At 53.2% G+C, this 23,492-nt stretch overlaps 9 protein-coding genes across 9 annotated transcripts; 6 read left to right on the top strand and 3 right to left on the bottom strand.

Moving 5' to 3' along the window:
* Positions 1-1,774: 1,774 nt before the first annotated feature.
* LY79DRAFT_475121 (P-loop containing nucleoside triphosphate hydrolase protein) lies at positions 1,775-2,050 on the top strand (the record flags this gene model as incomplete). Its single annotated transcript, XM_060553229.1, has 1 exon — positions 1,775-2,050. A coding segment is annotated over one exon (276 nt), but the record flags the coding sequence as incomplete, so codon positions are not given.
* A 522-nt stretch (positions 2,051-2,572) lies between these two features.
* Positions 2,573-3,574, bottom strand: LY79DRAFT_389110 (uncharacterized protein). The gene is made up of 2 exons (XM_060552921.1): positions 3,072-3,574; positions 2,573-2,987 (listed from the first exon to the last, which is right to left on the bottom strand). The coding sequence occupies exons 1-2, from the start codon at positions 3,393-3,395 to the stop codon at positions 2,772-2,774; spliced, it is 540 nt and encodes a 179-aa protein (XP_060418318.1). The 5' UTR covers positions 3,396-3,574; the 3' UTR covers positions 2,573-2,771.
* A 4,406-nt stretch (positions 3,575-7,980) lies between these two features.
* LY79DRAFT_666795 (major facilitator superfamily transporter) lies at positions 7,981-9,977 on the top strand (the record flags this gene model as incomplete). The annotated part of the gene is made up of 3 exons (XM_060563282.1): positions 7,981-8,747; positions 8,798-9,747; positions 9,805-9,977. 3 exons carry the CDS (start codon positions 7,981-7,983, stop codon positions 9,975-9,977), a joined length of 1,890 nt encoding a protein of 629 aa, XP_060418317.1.
* Positions 9,978-11,369: 1,392 nt separating this feature from the next.
* LY79DRAFT_541921 (uncharacterized protein) lies at positions 11,370-13,276 on the bottom strand. Its single transcript, XM_060556965.1, has 4 exons — positions 12,902-13,276; positions 12,295-12,797; positions 12,125-12,195; positions 11,370-12,052 (listed from the first exon to the last, which is right to left on the bottom strand). Exons 1-4 carry the CDS (start codon positions 13,079-13,081, stop codon positions 11,676-11,678), a joined length of 1,131 nt encoding a protein of 376 aa, XP_060418316.1. The 5' UTR covers positions 13,082-13,276; the 3' UTR covers positions 11,370-11,675.
* A 929-nt stretch (positions 13,277-14,205) lies between these two features.
* LY79DRAFT_507727 (short chain dehydrogenase) lies at positions 14,206-15,159 on the top strand (the record flags this gene model as incomplete). The annotated part of the gene is made up of 2 exons (XM_060553857.1): positions 14,206-14,293; positions 14,360-15,159. The coding sequence occupies 2 exons, from the start codon at positions 14,206-14,208 to the stop codon at positions 15,157-15,159; spliced, it is 888 nt and encodes a 295-aa protein (XP_060418315.1).
* Positions 15,160-15,263: 104 nt separating this feature from the next.
* Positions 15,264-15,615, bottom strand: LY79DRAFT_389051 (uncharacterized protein). Its single transcript, XM_060552920.1, has one exon. The coding sequence runs from the start codon at positions 15,550-15,552 to the stop codon at positions 15,367-15,369; it is 186 nt and encodes a 61-aa protein (XP_060418314.1). The 5' UTR covers positions 15,553-15,615; the 3' UTR covers positions 15,264-15,366.
* Positions 15,616-18,527: 2,912 nt separating this feature from the next.
* Positions 18,528-20,734, top strand: LY79DRAFT_388935 (aldehyde dehydrogenase). Its single transcript, XM_060552918.1, has 7 exons — positions 18,528-18,909; positions 18,972-19,204; positions 19,261-19,476; positions 19,537-19,597; positions 19,647-19,679; positions 19,750-20,053; positions 20,135-20,734. The coding sequence occupies exons 1-7, from the start codon at positions 18,595-18,597 to the stop codon at positions 20,428-20,430; spliced, it is 1,458 nt and encodes a 485-aa protein (XP_060418313.1). The 5' UTR covers positions 18,528-18,594; the 3' UTR covers positions 20,431-20,734.
* On the top strand, positions 20,734-22,211 carry LY79DRAFT_388958 (methyltransferase domain-containing protein). Its single transcript, XM_060552919.1, has one exon. The coding sequence runs from the start codon at positions 21,038-21,040 to the stop codon at positions 22,001-22,003; it is 966 nt and encodes a 321-aa protein (XP_060418312.1). The 5' UTR covers positions 20,734-21,037; the 3' UTR covers positions 22,004-22,211.
* Positions 22,212-22,419: 208 nt separating this feature from the next.
* LY79DRAFT_666790 (uncharacterized protein) lies at positions 22,420-23,472 on the top strand (the record flags this gene model as incomplete). The annotated part of the gene is made up of 2 exons (XM_060563281.1): positions 22,420-22,654; positions 22,709-23,472. 2 exons carry the CDS (start codon positions 22,420-22,422, stop codon positions 23,470-23,472), a joined length of 999 nt encoding a protein of 332 aa, XP_060418311.1.
* Between the last annotated feature and the right edge of the window lie 20 nt (positions 23,473-23,492).

Here is a 23,492-nt window from a genome sequence, read left to right as displayed (position 1 = left end):
AATAAAGATTTTATATCTTATAATATTATAAAGGTTAAGAAAAGGTAGTTAATTTATAGTTGTTAATAGTTAACTAGTTAACAAGGTAAAGTAGGAGCACAAGTGTAGTAGTACCCTTGCGTATAGGCAAGGGTAAGGGATTCTGCCGGTAGGCGGTGTGTCATGTGACCCACCGCCTCCGGCCGCATCACCCATATGCCAACAGTTAAAGAGAACATCATGTGCTGATTGGGCTTATCTTTATCGGACCTCTTATGTTACCTGCATATTCCGCCTTCGTAAGCAATTGCTTATGAGTTCCATTGCATCAGTACAATCTTCCAGCACAACTCTCATGAGACAGTCTCTATCATTATTTTGAACGTTTCAGCCGAGGGTGGTGGTTCGTCTGAACTCTCATCGCCGAAAGAATCTTTTGCAAGGATATAACGAAGGAGGCCTTCTTAGGGGGGCAATTCATGGAGTTGAAAGTAGCTTGTTATTTCTATATACTGTTATAGTAGAGGTCGTTCCAAAGACCAGATAGACAAGACGCTTTAAAATCCGAAAATGTCTAGACAGCAACGCTCGAGAGACGGACGCCAACGTGGTAAAGTAGGTAAATAGTTGTCACCATAGCTTCATACAGCACCTGTCAGATGGACTCTCATGTATCACAAAATACAAGGAGAGTAACCGATGGAAAAGATGGATGAGGGGTTCAGCAATATTTGTTTGATGCTAGCTTGTATCAGCTGATTATAGCGGAATGGCTTGATAACTGACGCCCGAGCAAACTGGCGACGTTTAATGGATAGAAAATGGCGTAGTCGCAGAAGCGTCTTCACCCGCCATCCCCTGTGCTAGATCAAGAAAGTTCCTTCTTTTCTACTTTACCAAACTTTGATCAGGGATTATTCTTCTCACTCATTTCTAAATAAAGTTAGCCATGCTATCCTTAACCATGAATAGCAAATACCGACTTCTATCCTCGTCAGACCCTGAGTTGTCCAACTTGGACACGCCATCTGACGACAGCCTTTACACAACGTCTTCTACCAAAGGGCGCTAAAGATAATTTATCTATTGTTTTGGCGTATCGTTTGTTCTTTTTGTTTCTCGCTTAGTGACACTCGCACTTTGTCGACATTTAGGCTACAAAAACGCAAATGCCATTGATCATCGCCTACAGGCGCAGCCTTGCAACCTTTGTGGCGACGCCTCTCTAAGTTCAAGTCCGTCCCCAGATTATAATTTGAACTCCTCAAGGTTCTCGTAACACAATCGCTGTATATATCCTTACTTTAGAAACGGGTGGAGAACTCTCTCGAAACAAGAGAAGCTGGATTACATTGGAGCCGTTAAATATCCCGCTCGCACGCCTTCCGTAATCAAAGGTAATAGTACCATTTACGATAATCTCGCCTTCGTACACAACAGGCACGCTCACAGCAGTAAACTCCACTTAACTCCATCAAGAGTTCTGTGTTGACATGAAGTGGTAGCGCATGGAAAGGCAGCCTTTTTCTCATGGCACAGAAGATTCTTCTCCGTATATGAAAAGTATCCACAGACCAAGTGTTCGTACATTGGAGCATTGCCGTGAGTCTTGAATATGCGAATGCTGTTCTCAAAAACTGCTCACTGACTTCTTCGTCGGTAGACATTGGGAAGATCCCAGCTCACTCTGATCGTTAGTTCAGTTGCCAGTGGCAAGTCAACACTCTGAAAAGCGCTACTTGGAGAGTTTGTCACTTATGCCAAAGGATTCGTTCACGTTTCTACAGGTGCGGAGGTTGGCTTCTGTGACCAAATACCGTACCTGACAAACAATACTATCTATACCAACATCATTGGGCATAGTACAGTGGACGAAGCCTGGTACAAGACCGTGGTCAAAGCAGTCGACCTGGAGACCGACTTGAACAAGCTTCTGCGCGGGGACCTTACACCTGTTGGAAGCAACGGCGATGCACTGAGCACGGGTCAGAAGCAACGAGTTGCCCTGGCTCGAGCAGTGTATGCACGGAAGCCACTGATTGTGTTGGACGATGTGTTCAGTGGTATGGACAGCATTGCCAAAGCCCGCATCTACGACCGGCCGTTGAATTCTGGGGTCCTTTTACGCACTTTACAGACAACAATGGTGTTGGCTTGTCCAGACCAGCATCCACATCTTGCTGCAGACCACGTTATCACTATTCGTCCAGGTAACCCTCCCACCTCTGGCCCCCCAGCACAGCCGCGATTTCAACCTTCCCTTATTGTACAAAAAGAAACGGCTTCCGGCGAACTGGATACCACAGAACCTACCCATACTTCGAGGAACAAGGAGCAACGAGATGTTCAAAGTCCTGGTCGGCCGAACAAGGCATTGGAAATATCGAGTGATTGACGCACCTATACATTCTTGGCCAGAGCTGTGGGAACACGGAACACCACTGCACCGGTAGCTCTTGGGGCGATGTTTGGCGTTCTCTACACGTTTCCTTCGATTTGGGTGAAGTGGTGGACCGCTGATGCTGGAGCCAAAAGCGACTGCTCCCTTGGAATCTACGCCTTAAGGCGCAATTAATGCCTTATATCACTTTGTAACAAAAGCTAAGGATCCTGCTGGAGTTTTCAAAGTTCCATGTCCCCGATTTCTGAAACGATCGCGCTGGCATCCGGTCCACTTGAATGAATCTTGGAGCCATGTTGAACAAAGGTAGAAGAAGAAATGAGTGAAATATCTGACAGATATTTGAGGAAAAGTATGAAGCAACTTCCCCCCAGCACAATCAAACAGAAGATCAGCACCTGTACCAGCACAAGTAGCTGTGTCCAGTCCTGCCATCCGAAGGCGTGTAACACTTTCCTCCTCCAGTGATGATGTTCCCCGTCTCTCCAATCTGGCTCTGGCAATTGGAGTCGTAGTACAAGTGACAGTTGGTGCCGTAGGTCCCGTCGCCAACAGCCTTGATGCTGGCGATGGCATCGGAGGAACTCCAGCACGTTCCGCTGCATCTCTGCAGCCCAGTCCTGAATCAGCAAACGACACATGAAGCAGGACGCGACAGCCCGATCTGGGGACGACCGTGGTAAAAACTTACACCAGGGCCGTTGGCACCGATCTGATCGTTGCAGCCCGTGCCGCGGTAGTAACGGCCGCACTGGCCGTTGACGACGCCGGCGGCGGCGCAGGCGGCGCGGCGCTGGAGCTCGGTGGCTTCAAGGTTAATCACCTCGGGAGAGTAGTCCCTAGGAGGACCGAATGCAGCGGCAGCGGCGAGCTCAGCCGTGAGGAGGAGAACAAAGTTCTTGAGAAGCATATTTTTGCAATGGGTTCCACGAAGGTAAGTGTTTATTGGGGAGATGGGTGATGATGAGATGTCGAAGCTGGTATGAGATACTAAGAGTTGACGCGCGACATCCATGGTCTTTATACGCCAAATTTCGACACCTCTTCTTTCTTCTTTTCTTCCCCCCGCTTCTCAGCCTTAACTCAGTGTGATCTTCACACCCATAGGATCCCCTTCACTGTTAACATGCAAACCAGCTCCCACCTATCTGCGCACCATTGCCGGCATCCGGAACTATCTTATTGGTTGGAATACGTTCATCACCGTGCTTCTTTAATTCGTTGGATTCTGCATGTCTTGCAAAAGAGCCTGTTCCCCCTTAGTCCTGATGACCAAGCGGCGGTTTAATTATAGAGGCGAGAAGTAATAAACCCTCTTCCACCGGAGTATGTATTGGAATTTGTCTCTCTCATAGGGTAGTCCTTTGCCAACATATGACACCTGCGATACTAGTGTATGGTTCGCAACATCTACTAGTCGCCTATGTAGTCGAACTTCATTCGTTGCTCACATTTCAGCTACTATATGTAGTGCTGCTGACACATCCCACATGTCAGCCGCACTCAGGGTACTCGGATGACAACTTTAGTTTCGAATGCGACGCCATGGAACCTGAAACTGTCATTGGTCCAAAGAAACTGCTAGTCGACAACATGTGTCCATCATGTAGTGGTCAAAAGACGTGAGTGGCCAGACTAGTTGCAACCAGGGCCTAGTCCTTTTCCCGAAACGATTGCAATGAATCCGTCACTTCAAGATAGGTCTAACAATGCAACCCTCGGGGCTAACGGAAAGAGACATAGTATTTCTACTAAGTGCCGTGCCTGATGTGGTTAGGCCTGCAGATCTGTACAACAGTGAGCTTCGCAGGTTTCCATCTTGAGCAAACTCACTTCTGCCTAGCTAGCATCACGAGGTGTTTTGATAGCCGGCGCTTGCTTACGACCCATGCGTGTTGCAAAGCCTGGAATGAGGGGCTGACTAGACTCGCCACTGGCTGTGATAGTGACTGTGTCTCTCATACATAGGCCAATACCTTAGTCGCCCCAGACAGACTGTGCGCCTGCTGACAGCCGAGCTTTCGTAGGAGTATCGCCCATGTCAGCCCATCACAAGTTAGTTCTTACACCAGAGACACAGAGCTGTGAGGGAGAGGCCGGGGTGTTTCAAAATGAGGTGATTGAAAGACAAAGAGGCAACACAGGCTATGTGTAAGCAACGGTTTGCCGGGTCATCCGTGCCGCTTGTTTGTGGAGCGCATGTGAAAGGTAACTTTTGCGGGGTTGGCAGATCCGATCCTGCTCGTACAGGGTTTTCTTTTTTCTAAACCGGACATTTCAACCCGTGTATATGGATATGTCAATCTATAGGCTATATTCACCCGTCCTCTTGCATTGTGAATTTGTGGAACAAACTCGACGGGCAAGCCGATTACAAGGATTATCTGCGACTGCCTCATGTGTAAACGTAAGACAAGAACTCTGTAGAGGCTCTGAAAGTGATATATTGCACTGCAGTTTACGTGCCTTAAGTCGCCTCAGTTGCACGATGTCAGTTTAGTTACGCTAAACCCCAGCAGCCATAAACACTATCTTTAATTCGTAGGGCTATTAGCTCTGCAACGGTCGCCGGCGCATCAACTTGTAGCTAAAAAAAGAACTCCTTCGGCCTGAAGGGTACGTAAGGTTTAGACGTATCATGGATCTACTTCCCTATTCACCGCCTACCTTTCAGCTAGTCATTTGGCTTTGTACAACAGCTGCTGACAACGCACGAAAGGTGATGAAACCACAATGTATACTGCTCCGGGTTAATACACTGCAACGAATGGCGATCCGTGATCCATTTAGTAGAATTTAGACTTGCACGCAACTCGTAACACCCCGACGTGTGTGTCATGCCCAGCGGGTTTCCAGACACAGGATCTTGCTTATCTAATCCATAATAGTGATCAACTATGGATTCCTTCTGTGGGAGACGGCAAGCAACGAAGTGAGGCAATATCGCTGATATTGGTGATGGTGATGTGTAGCTAGAGGAAAAGGACTGCTGGCTGGCTGGCAAGGTGAAGAAGCTGGGTATCTGGCTGGCAGTGGCCACGTGACCAGACCAACACCTTCTAGTGTCATGCTCTGACACTTGACTACTTTCAATGATTAGGTACACACATGGTCTATCTGCGAAAAATGCACCCATCGGTTGCTCCAGAACTGTAATTATTGTCAAGAACGCAAGACATAGAAGTAACCGGCTAAGGGAAAACAAGTAATACCGACTTACGGCCCATAACGGGACAGATTGATCTGCCAAGCGGCGTTCCCTCGGCGACACGGCAGTCCAAGTAGTCTCACTCAAGGTCGCCCCAGTAGTGATCGTGGCTGTTTTCCAGCCACTGATGGCACACGAGGCTCGCTCGTGCCAGGTCTGTATTGCCGAGGTGGCCAAGGCACTAATGGAGAATTTCCGAAGAAAGCGTTGCGATGAACATTTTCGATGATGATTATTCTTCGGTCGCCAAGTGGGTTGGCTCAGTTCTCAAGGGCTGGTTATTTTTCGGCAGATAGCCCTTTGCGACGGACTGGGAAGGAATCCAAGGATGCGATGAAGAGTCCCGTCTGCCTTCACCTCAATCACGTGAAGTCTTGAAGATGTGCCTGGCTGACAGCCAAGGCGCTAATGGTTTCTTACATAAACAGGGCCGAAACTCGGTCGGAAGTGGGGCGGGGGCACGCTAAGCTACTACGGTAGGCCCTGAATTGCTTCGTTGGCTGGTGTCAATCAAGAATTGATCCGGGCGCCACGAGGTTGGCGCAAGCACAACGGATGATGTCGTCCGGGGGGCCTCCACCTCCGCTGACCCTGTAAAACGACTGGCCGCGGCGGGTGCATTGGCTCGGAATGCTTCGGTCCACTGCGTTTCATTGCTACTCGGGCCGCGCAAGTAGCTTCCAGGGCGGTTGAGGCTGCGGGAGCGGTCGATCATCGAGAAGCTGAGTTCGTGGGTGCATATAGGTAGGGCGGGTTGGATAAGATTTTACGAGTGACTAGGTACACCTGACCCAACGCTTGGCCTGTTTTCGTCCCGTAGTCAAAATAATCATTGCGATCAGACAGATAATGTTGCGGGGGAATAAAGGCTACCTAGATCGATGGAGATAGGATGGACTCATGGATAGATGCAAAAACCGGGAATTGATCAGAGCGGGAATAATTACTGGAGATTGGAACTGCCCCGGATGATGGACTGTTGTTCCCTGCCTCCCCCGCTTCCTGCTCACTCACTCACTCACTCACTGCTCCCTCGTGGACATGAGTTCGGGCCCCCAGACCGATGACGTCATCGCTTGAGCCGCCGTTCGCGCTCCTGCATTTCGCTTTGCCCTGTTTGGAAACCCAAATCGCCTGGTGCGGCGGGGTGACTGCAGGTCCTCGTAGGCAGCCAAATGGGGAAGCTTTTCCTCTTCCGTCGGCCTTTGTTGATGGGGGACACGGGAATGAGATACCAAGACGGAGGGAGAAAAGGGACTCAAAAAGGAAAAAATCCTGACAAAGGAAAAATAACCTCGCTACAATTACTAAGAGGGTGGGTGGGCGGTCCTTTGCTGCTCTCGCTGACCTAATCACGGCGTCGTCCCTTGGCAATTGCCAGGCACAGCTGGATTCTCAGTCTTCCACCCACCCACCTCGTAGGAAACAAGCTTTGGGATGCCGCCTTTGCCAAGTTCGCTGCCGCTGTAGCGCCACTTGGCAGAAACTTCAACTCTCCGCCGGCCACTGAAAACGAAATGAGCCGCGAACCGCCTGTCGTGATCCATCCCGTTCCGTTACTGCTCGCAAGTCTCGGGTGGCTCAATGCGACCAGTCGTGGGTCGGCGGCATCTACATAGTATCTATCTGGTGGCATCCCGACTTTGACTTTGATCGGCATCAACCCAGGTGACTGGCCGTGCACGTGAGCAGTCTCCCCATCCCATCGCATCCCATCGCATCCCATCCCCTGATTTTCTCCTCCTCCTCCTCCGGACCCTCTCCGTCGAATCCACCCCCTGTGGATCGCCTCACCGACCTGTGACGGTGTAACCGCTGTCTGACGTTGGCACTAAGGTACGGTCGCTTGGTTGCACAACTGACGTTGGCAGGACCAACGCTATCATGGTAGATTTTTTTACTACTCCTCTCTCTCCCTCGTTGTCCGCCAAACGATGCATCTCGAAATGTGGGGCGTTAGTTGCGCTAAACGTTGCCTGGTTTCGCGTCACCGTCCGTCGGCGGTGATGTCACGGTGGGCTACCACACATTTGGGGTCAGAGACCAGACAACAGCAGCACACAACTTGGTTCGGTCAATCGTCATGGAGACTGAGAGCAATGTCCCTCGGCTTCTCCGTCCCAAGTCCCGTTAGGCATTGATATAGGTACTCTGAATCACTCCTAACTACAGTTCAACCTTGGCTGATCCCTTGTTTCCTCGAACCGTACAGAGTTTTGGTCGTCCGAGGTAGTCTACACGCCTATCCATCCCTCTACCCTTTCTCCATCTCCCTCACCTTTCTGTCCTCTTATAAACGGGCAGGATAGCGACAGATCTGCGCCATTTTCCGTCTTTCTTTCACCATTCCTCCATCACACTCATAGACAGACATTTGTGGTATTCGCCCATTATGCCTAATACTCGTTTCGTCGAGGAACCACCTCAGGTCATCAACGAGGCCGACCTCAAAGCCGCCAACGAGAAGCTCGAATCCCGCGACGAGCCCGCGGTGGACGCTGATGTAAGCAACAGCGAGCAAGCCTCCTCAAAAGAACTCGGGCACGGCACCGATCACTCGGGGCACGACGCCAACGGAATTGCCGGTAATGGCAACGGGGCCAAGCTCGAGAAGCTGGGCACCTACGACAAGTACGAGATCACCGAGGACGACTGCTACAACGAGCTGGGATTCAGCTTCCCCAAGTGGAAGAAGTGGTATATCCTCACCGTCATCTTCTGGGTCCAGGTGTCAATGAACTTCAACACCTCGCTCTACTCCAACGCCATCCCCGGCATCTCGGAGGAGTTCCACGTCAGCGCCCAGGCCGGCCGCTGCGGCGCCATGATCTTCCTGGTCCTCTACGCCTTCGGCTGCGAGCTGTGGGCCCCTTGGTCCGAGGAGTTCGGCCGCTGGCCGGTGCTCCAGCTCTCGCTGGCCCTCGTCAACGTCTGGCAGCTACCCGTCGCCCTGGCCCCCAACTTCGCCACCATCATGGTCGGCCGCGCTCTGGGCGGTCTTTCGTCCGCCGGCGGTTCCGTCACCCTTGGTATGATAGCTGACTTGTTCGAGTCCGATGATCAGCAGTACGCCGTCGCCTACGTCGTCTTCTCCTCGGTTGGCGGGTCCGTACTCGGCCCCATCGTTGGCGGATTCACCGAGGCTCATTTGAACTGGAGGTACGTGACCACTGTCTGCCTCATCAAGAATCAAACTAACGTGAGTGTAGATGGTCCATCTGGGTCCAGCTCATCTTCGGAGTCGCGGTCCAGGCCCTCCACTTCTTCACCGTCCCCGAGACGCGTACCACAATCATGATGAACCGTATCGCCAAGCGCCGCAGAAAGGAGGGCAACCCCAACATCTGGGGCCCCGACGAACTCGTCCCCTTCAAGGATCGCTTCTCCGTCAAGGAGATCCTGTCCACTTGGGTGCGCCCCTTCAAGATGTTCCTCACCGAGCCCATCGTGCTCGTGCTGTCGCTGCTCTCTGGCTTCTCTGATGCCCTCATCTTCATGTTCATCCAATCCTTCGTCCTCGTCTACCAGCAGTGGAACTTTGACACCGTTCAGGTCGGCCTCGCCTTCATCCCCATCGGCATTGGCTACGTCCTCGCCTGGCTTCTCTTCATCCCCGCCATCAGGCGTAACATCAAGGAGCGCGAGGCCAAGCCGAACGACGACAGGGCCCAGTACGAGTCTCGTCTCTGGATCCTCCTCTACACGGCGCCCTGCCTGCCGATCGGTCTGATCGGTTTCGCCTGGACCATCCAGGGCCCGCCCATCCACTGGATCGGCTCCATGGTCTTTGCCGCCATCGTCGGCATCGCCAACTACGCCATCTACATGGCTACAATCGACTACATGCTGTGTGCATACGGCCCTTACTCTGCTTCGGCGACTGGCGGCAACGGCTGGGCGCGCGACTTTCTCGCAGGCGTCCTCACCGTGCCCGCCACGCCCTTCTTCACCAACATCGGCGCCGCCAGCGGCAAGAACCTGGAGTACGCCTGCACGATCCTGTTCTGCATCTCCTTCGTTCTCGTCGTTGCCGTTTACGTCATCTATTGGAAGGGCCCCGCCCTGCGCGCTCGCTCGCCGTTCGCGCAGAAGCTTGCGGGCGCGAGAGACGACGTTGGAGGTCGCAACGTGAGCTACGCCCCCGGAGAGGGACCGGCCAGTACGTCGAACCCGAACGCCGCCTTGGCTGACCGATATGCTGACCATGTCCTTTTAGGTGCTGCTTCCGGCACTGACCAGCCCGATCGCCCCGGTTACCAGCGTTCGTACAGCCAGCAAAGCCGCTTCTTCGGCGAGAACCGCGTCACGCCTCGCGGTACCCCCAGAGGCACTCCGTCTGCGAGCAGGGCCAACAGTTTCGTCGGCACGAGGCGCACGGCGGCCAAGTAATGTCTAGTGCCGGGCCAGACCAAGCTCCTGGACTGGGAGCCGCTCTGTCACGGTTTTGTTTTCATCATCCATGATACCCACACACAGTCAGTCGACTTTGTCTAGACGTACGTAGTCATAATACAGTCATAGTGCAAACATTCTGCTCAGTGAAGGCTCGTGCGGTGTCGTCCTCGTCCAGACTTTCGGCGGCAATGCTGAGAGTATGTTTGCCAAAAGCGCGCGCTTCGCAATCAATGTATAGGTTATTTGACTCGCAGCGGTCGTCGTGAAAAGCCATACTACCCACCTCGTTGGTTGTTTACTACCGAGTCGTTGAGGCGGTGCCCTCGATATCGACAAGGGACTTTTCCCCCCCTTAGTTGCATGCCGCCTCCGGAACATGACGTGGCGCCCTACCGAAGTAGTATCCGCGGCGGGGCTTGAGATGAATGTAACAGGTCACGGACAGTAGCCAGGTTCGCATCGTGACCAGGTATCATACGTCACCTCCTTCGCCTCCCCCCCTTGTCCATAACAGCAAAAATTGACTTGAGCGGTCTGGCAAGAGAACGAAAGGGGGGTAGCCATGGAGCCGGAATGACTTATACCCAGGCCCTGTCCTTGCGGGTGAGAGGCACGCCCCATATTTTTCGTATCCGCGGAAGTTGGGCGTAAAGGCCCGCGGCTACTACCTCATGAATTGCCGGACTGTTGCAAATGTTGTTGATGTGGACCAATCGGGGGGATGACCAAACGTGTATCCGTAAAGAAAAAAAAAAAAGAATCTCCACCCACCGGAGTAAACCATATCCGTAGATGGCTGAGGAAGGATACCTCTACAGAGTTGTTTAACCTACAAGGTACACGTACCTTTCCAGGTTGACGTTCTTGAGATGTTAAAGTACTCGCTTTTACTAGATGTTGAATAATCGTAGAGCATGCCTGTCAATGCTATATGTGTACGTGGAAACCTCGTGACAGGCTAACATTCAGAAGCCTGGAGGAGTCTAGGCGTTTCTGATATATTTATGGTTCGTTCGTTATACGTTGCATCCGATCAGTATTGATTTTGCGAATTATTGAGCACGATCCTTACACTGTGTTTATCAGACTGTGTTAAGAGTGTGTATCGACTGTGCGACCTTAAGAGGACGTTAATCGGAGCGCGACCAATCAGATAAACTTGATGAAGAAAAAAATTGAAATCAAAATATTAAAACCAGATTTATAGGCTGCTAAAAGGTTGAGAGACCGTACAGTAGGCGAAGCCAACCCGCAAAGAAACCGGACTGGAGTCCGGGGTTGGCGGACGAGAGCGCCATACACGCACCAAGAGTTGCGATCATCATCGACCGGTGTGAAGTCAAGTATGTTCAGCCCGCGCCGCTGTTTTGAGGTGTCATTCAGATACCCATTGACAACATAGTATTCACAATATATGGAGTACATGAGAGTTCCGGCATTGAATCCACGTGGTTGGTCTGTGCATTTGAATCCAGAACAACAACGAGCACAAGTGGCCGGTCGATCCAGCACTTGAATGCTCTATTCCATTGAGTGCCAGTGGGCCTAGCCTCGCCGCAACAACTGGGCGGGATCGACGGTCCACAGCCGGTCAAAAGATGACGCCCTGAAATCAACGCATGCCTGACGAGTACAGCTCTTCCTCCTCCTTGTGTTTTACCCCGTTGTGGTTTTTCTTTTTTCTTTTTTCATTTACTTGTGCCCGTCGAACGGAGACATCTCGACCGCATAGGTCGTCTCCTTGCGGATGCCGCGAATGGGCACGGTGCTCTCCTTGTCCGAAGCAGTATCCTCGTCGAGGCGGGTCCAGTCGCCATGTTCTGCGTCGCCCACCTCAAAGTTCGACTTCAAGCCCTTGCGGATCTTGCTCTTGTTCGTCCCTCCCGAGCCGCCGATGGTGACGAGCGCGGCGGACGACGGGTTGAGTCCGCTGGAGCCACCCGTGCCTTTGGTTGCACTTTGGCTCGCGACGTGGCGCGTGACGAGTTGGCGCAGGGCGGGAAGCGATCCGGCAACAATGCCAACGGCGGTCTCAACATTGGACCAAAGAGGGATGTTGGCGATGTGGTCTGCGTGCGCCGAGTTGGGTCAGCAGAGGAATCTACGAAACGAATGCTTGGGAGCAGGGGGTCTGAACGTACAGGCAAAGTCGTCCAAGGGGCGGTTGTAGTGGTCGATATAGGGAGTGCGAATCATGGTGCAGATGGAAGCACTTTATTGACGTAGCCGTGACAGTCAGCCGATGCGTTCATCCAGCGGAGGGCGTCCAGACAGTGTCGCGAGACAGACAGCACGCGGGATCGTCACTTACAAGGAGCCGAAAGAAAGGATGGTGGAAACCACGATCTTGGTCGAGAGCTTCATCTGCGTTTGCCAGAGAATGATGGCCGGGAGAACGGCACACGCGAGGTCCGTGGCGATGGTGGCTGCGGTCGACGTGTACGACAAGGCCAGCATGGAGGTGACCGAAGAGCACTCGCCACGGCCTTCGGCGATGAGGCTCTGGTCCCAGTTGGCCGCGACCGGGCGGCACAGCATAAGAACGCCAATGAAGGCTGTCAGGAACGAGGCAACCGTAAGCCCCAGCAGGGCGTAGACAGCCATGCGCAGCCTGGGCATGGTGGTGGCGATCCGTAGCGTAGTGTAGCAAATCGATGCCTTGACAGCGCACAACGCTATGATATACAGAAGCATCCAGAGCATCAAGTACTTGATGGATTCAACCATCATCGTCGGGTTAAGGTATGCATTGCGCGTGCCAAGGCCGCTCCTGGCGCCCATGCAGGCGAGGACGACATCCACGAGGTAGACGGCCTAAGGATAGATGTCTGTCAGTGCGCTGCTCAAGCCCGGTGCACAGCTGATGACAATGCAAAAAGTGCATGCGTCCGCCCGTCTTTGGGACAGATATTTCTTACCAGACCGAAAACCATCAGGCCATCATCCACTTTGAAGCTCCCCGCCTTAAGCCGCTGATGTGTTCTCAAGGCCACCACAATCAGCGACATTGTGCCGCCGACGATGGATACGACATATAAGCTCAGGCCTGTGCCGTCGAGCGTTGTGAGGAACCGTTGGTTGGGGTCTATGGTCGACATGTTGCTTGTGCCAATTGCATGAATTGCTCCGTACGGATTCCTAGATGGGGTGGCCGGGCTCCGCTAGAATATATAAGAGATACTAGCTGAGTAAGGGGTAGTGCAAATTTCATAAACGACCGTCGAGAAGGAGAAGTAACAACATGTAAAAAGAGGGCGACAGTGGTCTAACAACCATATAGAAGCAGGTGAACTTCACGCTCTATTCCTTTACATGCCCTGCCCCTACACTAATATATCTCCTCTAAAGAGTGGCTTGATTTTTTTTTTTCTTTTCTTCTCCTCCGCTAGCGAGCTTCTAGGTTGAACCTACGCATTTTGCGTCAATAAGGCAATAACCAACTGCCAAGTAACTGGCATCTGACTCGTAGTTGGCAGATAGGCCCGCCGAAGCACCCATGTAGATGCGGCAAGTCCCTGGAGAGTCCCGGATAATCCCTGAGGGGCCGTAGAAGATTCATTGAACAACCCACTCTTAGTCGTCAGGGATTATTGTTTGGCGGGTACAGAGTAGCATTCCTGGACCCAGAAGTGGGCATTGGAGGAGTTGAGGCAATTTGTGGAATACCAGCCAACGCAACGTAGGTTTGACCCATTTCTTTCCCCTGGAATTCCACATTCGGGTAATGAGCAAAAGAGCATCATCTTTCCTCATCCTAGGGTCTTTTTTTTTTTTTTTTTTTCCTTTTCTTTCTTTGGTCAAGCTCAGACGTGAGCCCAGATTGGGTGGGGGGGGGGGCGCATGCCTGCGATATAGATCCTATCCAGATCCAGGGCGTGGACGGTTCAGTCGCCGCCAGAATGGAAAAAGTTTTGGTCCAACAGAGAGAAAAGACGACAGTTTCCACATTGGGAAGTACTCGACATGGGGTTTGTACGGCTTCACATCCTGGAAGCATCCTCATGATTGGCCTGGCCCCCTTTGTTGGAACCCAGAAATGGGGACAACAGGGCCTGGGTTACCAAACCCTTTTCCTTAATAACAGCGTGCCCCGGACCCCATGGAGCAAAGTCAAAGTCAAGCTTTGCATATTGATCTGATCTAGTGTTGCTCCAAAGACTACTACGCGGCATTTCTCATCATACACACTTTTACGTTACGTTGTATCGTGAAATCACACATCATGTCTGCTATTACCGTTCCCATCACGCAAGCCCCTCCGTACAGGGTTCACGAGGGCAAGACAGCCGTCGTTACAGGCGGCTCAAGAAGTACAGTTGCTTTCATCCGACGTTGAGCCGCAGCAGCACATGCAGCATGCTGACAAAACCATCCAGGCATCGGCGCTTCCATTGCCCAGAACCTCGCCTCCAAGGGCGCCAACGTTGTCCTCGTCTACCTGACTGAGGCATCTGACGCGCCTGCCGCCGCTCTGGCCGCGAAGCTGTCCAAGGCACACAATGTCAAGGCAGTTCCCCTGCGTGCCGACTTCACCACGCCCGAGGGCTGCGCCAAGGTTGTCTCCGCCGTGAAGAACGACATGCCGCCCAACGCCAAGACGGGGAAGCCTCAGGTCGACATCCTCGTCAACTGCGCGGCTCTCTTCCACGCCATGCCCCTCGAGGCCGTCAACGTGGAGGACTTCCACAAGGTCTACTCCACCAACGTCCTCGGTCCTATCCTCATCACCCAGGCCGTCAAGCCGCTTCTGCCCACCGACCGCTCCGGCCGCATCGTCAACATCTCGAGCGTCGGCTCCAAGGTTGGCCTTGAGTACCTGACGCTCTACGGCGGCAGCAAGGGCGCGCTCGAGGCCATGACCCGCACCTGGGCGCGCGAGCTCAAGGAGAACTGCACCGTCAACGCCTGCAACCCCAGTTCCACCATGACGGATATGCTCCGCGCCGCCCCCGAGGAGGCCAAGCAGGCCATCTCAAGCTGGTACCCCCTGACCCCGCTGTGCGGCATCCGCGAGTGGGACACGGAGGAGCAGAAGGAGATGGCTGCGAAGTACGGTGGACGCGCCGGATACGCCGAGGAAATCGCAGGAATTGTCGGCATGATCTGCTCGCCGGAGAGCGGGTGGATGACCGGATGCCTGGTCAGTGCCAACGGAGGACAATGGATGGCCAGTTAAAAACAAGACAAAACAAAAACACATATTTACCTATGCTATGCAACCCTAATTCGCGACGTACTGAACATGCATTGAGTTTACAATCAACCGAACGATCGCCAGCTTCCTTGCGTCAATCTGGTTTTGACTGCCCACCTAATCCGGGGACCGATGACGCCAGTGACCTTGCGGCCATCCGAGCCTCTCTGCCGGCTCTGGAGATACCACCTACTTGGTAGTCAAAGGCGTCCGTCGTGCGAGCGATGGCACCCATTGGACGGTGGGGGTCCCAAGAACGTTGGCGTAAAACGCCACCACTACCGGGGACGCGGCAGTGAAAGGTGCGAGCCGGTGGCGCCGAACGGGCGGCGTCTGTGCACGACCTCGATTCAATACCCCGCAATGTCTGTTCATGTTCGTGCGACCTGCGAAGTCGAATGGTCGATGATCTTCTATCTGGCCAAGACTGCTACCCACTGCTACTACGTACAGGGGGAGGGGGTTAACGGGGAGGCGTTTTGATCGCTTCTTCGAAAAACAACGAATGGGCTAGCGCGAGCCGACTTCGTACTCGCTTGTATGGATGCCCAGCGTTTCGGCGCCAGACGCGCAAGATAACGTTGCAGGGATCATCAGGTAGAGCCGGCCAAGTGCTGTTGGCGCGAATTACAACGGGAGGTGCAGGGAGCAAGGATCAGGACGGCACATTAATACGGCAACTCGAGACGAGTTGACTAGTAGTAATGGATGGTCGGCTGAGTGTAGCATTGGCGAAAGTTTTGGCAGATCGCTCCGACTTCCCGGGTTTCGATGAGCTGGAGCCCCAGGGCTGGAGTTATGTATCATCGCTCGTATTGCGCGTGTATTTAGGCCGAGGTACGATGCATACCATGGCCGCAACTTTATGCGTACGACGTACAGCGTAGTAGGGGGCTCCACCTTTGGTAATGGAGATATCCGCACAAAAGAATGGCAAGAGGCAACTAGTAGAACAGGTCTGTGGAGGTCCGGATGGCAGTTGGACCGCCGATGGCCATTGGGATCCATGTATTGCGTTGATAGAGCTCGCTGCGGAGGCTCATCTCCCATGTCGTGTGCTCAGAAGCGTTAGAGCAGAACTCATTTGGAACAAGACTTATTTGGAACAGGACTTATTTGGAACAGAACTTATTTGGAACAGGACTTACTATGCATTTGGAACATGACTTATTCGGAACGCGAATGCCAGTCTGGGTGATGACCCTTGAAGGAACCTGGCTAGTCGGTATCTAGCGAGCCCTAACTAGGCAATGACGTGCAATTTTGGTATTGGGGGTCATTTCGCGCCTTTTGCTTATTTCGGGTCCGTTGTCTCGCTTAACAGGCCGGGCCTAGTCATTCCGTTCATGGATGCTGGAAGGCCAGCTGATTATTGATACACGGGGTTGCCGCCAAGTTTTGACCTGTCACTAGCAATTGTTTGCTCCAACGCTTCCTTGCTTGTTGGTGAGTACCGTAGTTGACTCACGTCTCGTACGACTGCTCATCTCTCATTTTTCCTAGACATAGAGAGTAAGGCTTGAGACTTCCAATCATACTGGACTCCCAGGTTAACCGGCGGGGGGGAGGGGTCAGGTTACTGTAAATTTGTCGGATCAATAATCATACCGTACCATTTCACCAACAAGTGTGTTTCATATACTGCGTATCGGGTTTTTACGTGCTGTAATATTATATGCTGCGGGCAAACTACACTAGACCGCTCATAGGGGTTTAAAGCGACTACATCCATCCATGCTATACCAGCACCAACGGGATTGGTTTAATGATCTGAGATTGCGGTGGCGACCATACATTGTTTTTAAATCGCTCTAGACATCCATAAGCAGTCTAAAGATATCACAGTTCACTCGGTATAGGAATATAACCGATACGTCCCACCTCTGACCCTGGCCACATGTCAATTTCTCAATACGGTACAAAACACCCAGTAAGGTAGAGCAACTGCTGAGTCAAACTTCACTTCAACCGTGGCCTGCGGCGACATCAGCCACTACAGGTCGTTGCTGGGTTGTGGCTTGACTTATGATGATGGCTCGGAAGTCCTGTTCGCTGGCGTACTGGCAGAAGCTATAAGAACACGATGAGAGACCATAGATCCTTCGTAGCAGCTATATAGAAACACACTTTTCGTTGTTAGACACAAAAACTAGTTCTTGACCAATCACGGTGGTAGCGAGGAACAAACACAAAATCATTCCATTATATCTGCACTGAGGAAACAAAATCGTCCTTGGGGGCGGCTCTCTTTTCTTTGCTGGCAGCATCATTAGCCTTTGACAGTACCCTATCTCGCTTTGTTCCACGAAGTGGTTTCCGTTAGGGAAAGCTGGTCAAGCCATCGAGTAGCCTAATGCACGAAGCTTACTGTGCTTAACCTAAGTTATACTCTTATCTTTTCAGCCTAAATTGATTCTTGGGTATCATGACTCATTATCAAGTAACAACTCCTCCGTGTACTGAGGAAAGAAAATAGAAAGAAACGACTAGTATACCATCTAAGGAGTTTTTCTGAAATGTACATGAGGGTTAGCGTCGGGATGCCAGGCGTCCTGCAAAAAAAAAGCCAGCCCGAGGCCACGTGACGTGCCTCAGCAGCTCTGCCCATATACCAACTGTCACACAAAAATAATGCTGTTGATTACAGGCAGCGATTAATGCCTTATATCACCTCCCGATATAACTTCCGAGATTGTAGAAATCCTGTTCATATAGTCCAGATGTAACTAGACTGAGCTTGCAGGGAAGCTTATTACCCCCGTAGATCTGTACCATCTACCAAGTAGTGCAGGTTTACAACACTCTTAGTTCAGATATCTAAGATAAAGGAGGCCTATAGGATATCTATAATGTGTTTAGGTAGGAATAGGACCTATAGGGTCTACAATGCTTAGACTCTGACTCTACACTTAACTGTTATGGTGTTATGCAGAGCAAACTGGGCTTATAACTGTTACATAAAAACAACGCTGTTAGTTGCAAGCAGCATTTAACGACTTGTATTACCTCGAGACCCCAAAAGAGCTGGAAAAAACAGCTTCTCTTCTTGTTCAACAGCCAGTAGCGACTCAAATTGACTGCTGTTCAACCCATCCGTACGGATACCCCTGTGATACCACATTTACCCCTCCAACGCAGGAAATGTTCTCAAACGTCCTTGACTCTGACAGTAGGCCAACTCAGACCGCTTTTTCACTGAGGATCTTTATGGCACATATTTCCAACTAAGAGTGAGACAAGTAGCGGGGTTGACCCACGACGCCAAGCATGCAGCTTATGGTAGGACGTAAGCAGTGTCGTTTAGATAAGGAAAAGCCCAGCATATAAACAGTGTAGGTCGTACGTTCCACGTCCTCCTTTCAATGTTTTCCATCCGTCACGCTCGAAAATACGCAGGCTAAATTCTCATTACTTACCATGGGCGACATCGCAAACCCCACAGCCAAGTTCACCATTGAAGGCGGGTTCGTTCAGATTATCAATGGGCAATCGGCTACTACGGAGAAGACGCGGCATGGTGTGAACCCTGCGAGCCTTGAGCCCAAGGAAGAAGTTCCCGTGGCCTCCCGTGGCGATGTTGATCGCGCCGTCGCCGCCGCCCAAGCTGCGTTCAAGCTTTGGTCCAAGGTTCCGTACGATGAACGACGAAAAGCCGTGTTGGCATTTGCGGATGCCCTCGACGGCATGAGGAGCCAGTTCCGAGACCTCCTGATATCGGAGCAAGGCAAGCCGGTATGTCATTGAGCAGTCTGTCTTATTAATGATTTCGCCGACGCTCACTGGCTGCAAACCAGATCCCTCAAGCGGACGTGGAAACCCACTTATCAATCAGTTGGATAAGAGGCCTGGCCGACATTCCGACTCCAGAGGATGTGGTTGAGGACAGCGAGACCCGTACCGTCGTCACGAGATACACCCCTCTCGGCGTGGTCGGGGCAATCATTCCTTGGAACTTCCCGCTTCTCTTGCTCACCGGAAAGCTTGCGCCAGCCCTGCTTACAGGGAATGTCATCATTGTTAAGCCATCGTGAGCCTGAGATTCTCCTGAAATGCCGCGATAACGTCAAATGGCTGACATATCAGTCCCTTCACACCCTACTGCGGCCTCAAGCTTGTAGAGTTAGCTCAGCAGTTCTTCCCACCGGGTGTCGTCCAATCCCTCAGCGGTGATGACGATCTTGGACCGTGGCTTACAAGCCATCCGGGGATCGACAAGATCAGCTTCACTGGATCGACGGCGACTGGCAAGCTGGTCATGCAGAGTGCGAGCAAGACTCTAAAGAGAGTGACTCTAGAGCTGTGAGTTTCTAACTGCCCAACCTACAGCTGGAATGTGAGTTGATACTAACCGGGAGAAAGGGGAGGAAACGATCCCGCAATTGTATTTCCCGACGTGGATATTGATAAAGTTGCCGAGAAGGTATGGCACACATATCACGGTTGGTGGAACTGATACTGACCAAACACAGGTCGCCTTCTTCGCTTTTTTGAATTCTGGCCAGGTGGGTAGAGTTAAGCAGCATATCAATCTCGAACATCGCATCGACTAACGACCCTCGTTACGTGTCCTAGATCTGTCTTAACTTGAAGCGAATCTATGTCCATGAAACGATCTTTGAGAAGTTCAAAGAGGCGTTGGTAAAGCACGTCAAAGGCTACAACATTGGAGATGGCTCCCGGGAGGGCGTCACACATGGCCCGATCCAGAATTCGATGCAATACGAGCGGGTCAAGACCTTCTTCAGCGATATCAAGTCCCAAGGCTGGAAAGTAGCGGTGGGAGGCGAGATTGAGACCTCGCAGGGGTATTTCATCACCCCGACCATCATTGACCGCCCCCCCGAGAAGTCTCGCATCGTGGTCGAGGAACCATTTGGTATGTCCAATCTTTTGCAATCTCAGTCTTTCGCTTTGGCACACGATGAATGCGTGCTCACAACCGGCGATTCCTTTTCAGGTCCTATCGTTCCTCTTCTTTCGTGGAAAGACGAGGACGAAGTGATTGACCGAGCGAACGACTCCGACATGGGATTGGGTGCGTCGGTCTGGACGAACGACCTGGAGACGGCAGCCAGAGTCGCCAAGCAGATCCAGGCAGGCAATGTGTGGATCAACAGCCACTTTGAACTGACTCCCTTGACGCCTTTCTCTGGCCACAAGGAGAGCGGCATTGGAGTGGAATGGGGCGCGCATGGCCTCAAGAGTTTCTGCAACGTTCAGTCGTTGTTCTTCAACAAGCATGTCGTGAGCTGATGGGCTGTTCATAGCTCGCCGGTGTTGGATCTGAATGGATATGGATACAGGTTCTATTTCACTCAAAGTATTGCCAGTATGGCAGCAAACTGCAACCCCATTGAACCCCATTGAAGAATCGACACATATGAACTCTGAATCAAAACCTACGGGGGCTTCGTTGATTCGACGTGCCGTCATCAGTCAGAAGGACGGGGACGGGATTGAATGCTGCGATGCACTAACAACCAGCAACGGCTAGACCTTTAGCGTATGGGCAGTGCGTCATCTTGCAGCCAGCTGTCATCCATATCGAGTATAGTGCATGTCTTTCAACAGGTCTGATTGGTATCGCACAGCCTGGTTCCTCCCCTTTGGAACGGTGCTGCTACCTTGTGCTTGCTCGTTGATCGCTGTCGGACCTCTGCGCCAATCAAGAATGAGACTTTTGGTCCTAGTGTATAGTTGTTGTTTGAGAGTTCCACGAGCACATGGCAAACATAAAGATGGGCCGAGCCACTTCCCAACCTTGGAAAAACGATCGCCTCTGTGCATGTAAACTAGTTTCACACCCTGCTTCCATCGTTAGGAGTCGCCCCGAAGAGTCTTGGCAGACCCCCCCGTGATAATGACCGACTGCACCACCGTCCCATCTCCGCCTCCGACGGAGAAAACCTTCCGCGCCTTCACCGAGGCGCAGGCCGCGTCCTATGCCCGGGGCCGGCCGGGCTATCACCAATCTCTCTACGACCAGATCTGCGACCACCACACCTCGACGGGCGGGAAACTCAACACCGTCTTGGACGTCGGCTGCGGGCCCGGCACCGTCACCCGGGAACTCGGCCCGCGATTCGCACGGGCCATCGGCCTGGACCCCGCCGAGGGCATGATCGTCGCCGCCCGGTCCCTGGGCGGGGTCTCGGCGACCTCGGAGCCCATCCGCTTCGAGGTCTCCCTCGCCGAGGAGCTGGGGTCGGCACTTTCCCCCGCCATCCCCGACGCCAGCGTGGACCTCATCACGGCGGCCACGGCGGCGCACTGGTTCGACATGCCCGCCTTCTGGGCCGCCGCCGCCCGCGTGCTGAAGCCGGGCGGGTCCGTCGCCATCTGGACGGGGTCCGCCAAGTACGTGCACCCCGCGACGCCGAACCTCCAGCGCCTGCAGGAGACGCTGCTCGCCTTCCGCCAGGAGCACCTGCTACCGTACATGGCCCCCGGGAACCACATGGTCGACGCCTTGTACGCGACGCTGCCGCTGCCCTGGACGCTAGAGGAGCCGGTGACCGAGTTCGAAGAGAGCGCCTTCTTCCGGAGGGAATGGAACAAGGACGGCGTGCTGACGCCAGGGGACGAGCATTTCCTGGCGCAGCAGGTGTTTGGTATGGACGACATCGAGAAGTTCCTGGAGACGGTGAGCCCCGTCATGCGGTGGCGCGAGGCGCACCCAGACGCCATCGGGACAGAGCGGGACGTGGTCAAGATGCTGCGGGAGACAATCGAGACCCTGCTTTCCGAAGCAGGCGTGGAGAAGAGCAAGGCCGCCATCGTCACTAGCGTCGCCGGGGTTCTTCTCATGGTGAAAAAGAAGGTCTAGAAAGCGGTAACGCTACGAACTCTGTCGGGGTAGGGGGTGGGAGGGCGGTTCCCTGACAGGAGGGGGGGAGTCGTTGAGTGAACGTAGTCGTCAACCCTTGTGTGGGCGTCGATGGAATGGCACAGCCCCGGCCACCCGGCCCGCTTGTGACGGTTTTTTGGCGATAGCCAAGTGTTTGCATGTTTGTCAAGGCCGCCACATTCGCGGTGTTTGCTGGCAAATGCGAGCACTGTTTGCCTGCAGGTGTTTGCCGGTTGGGCCTGGCATAGTCGACTGCTGCGACGCTTTGGGGAGGGTAGTTATAAGTCATCAGAAAGAACCAGGAACGAGAACAGAAAAGCTGCTGTTCTTTTTTCCCCGCTGCGTTCCGTGTGTTTCTCACTTTTCCCGACTATTTCGCCGCAGACCCCTCAAACATGACCCAGAAAGTCAGCATGGATTCGGACCTCGTCGACTGGAAGGAGGCGTTCCTCTTCTTCTACTGGGACCTCAGAAAGCTCCGAGCGAACCGCATCAAGGAGGGCTACATTGCGGACCGGCTGATTGTCGAGTTCTTCCAGCAAACCAAGCCGACCATGGCTTATGAGGGTCCAGACATGAACTGGAACTGGATCCTCTACCGTCTCATGAGAGCTCTCCGGGCTCAACACGGTACCAACACAAATAAATTAGCAGAGCCGTCGGAGTCGAACTGACGTGCGGCAGGATTCCACACTGCGCCGGAAACCACGACGTTCAGCTACAATTGGCTTAGCGATACCGCGGGCCCGAGTCACACGAAGGCCCCGTTCGTCGACTGGGTGCGTCTCGAGACCCAGACCCATCTGCTTTTCACGTACGCCAACAGCACGATCGATCGATTCCTCACCCACCTCGTCACCGAGGTCTACGGCCCGCTGCACCAGTGGACAGAGTGGACACTGCACAACCCCTTCCTGGTCGAGTTCCAGAGAGCCCACGGCATCCAGCCCTGGAGCGTGCCCCTGCCCCTGCCGGGCGCGAGCGAGGACCTGGACCAGATCGCGTGGCCGGATGCCCCCGTCCTCGCCAGCGGGCCGGGCCCCGCGCACTCTCGGCCCAGACCCGTCCGGTTCAGCATCTCCGTGGCGTCCATCAACGGGGAAAGCGACCGCGGCGTCACTTTCGCCACGCTGACGCTCCCCGACACCGACCTGATGAACGACCGGCTCTTCAGCCTGGCGAAGCGGTACTACACGGCCATGCTCCAGTGGGTCAAGGAGATGCGCGAGACCGGCAAGGTTCCCTCGCTCTCCCAGCTGCTGGAGGTCCAGTTCCGCGAGTGGGCCGGCACGACGAACGACGAGGACAATTCTTTGTCAGTGTCGAGGCGCCTATGGGAGGCTTACAGGAGCGTAGGCTTGGAGCCCATCAGAACAAAGCCTGTTGCGGCGGAGAAGACCCCGAAACAGTCCAAAGGCTTGTTCGCCAACGGTGGCTATTTCAAATGACTCTGGGCCAGAGGGGCAAA

The sequence above is a fragment of the Colletotrichum navitas genome, assembly GCF_030913465.1.
Source record: "Colletotrichum navitas strain CBS 125086 chromosome Unknown LY79scaffold_8, whole genome shotgun sequence".
NCBI lineage: Eukaryota > Fungi > Ascomycota > Sordariomycetes > Glomerellales > Glomerellaceae > Colletotrichum > Colletotrichum navitas.
This window is presented reverse-complemented; position numbering and strand designations above follow the sequence as displayed.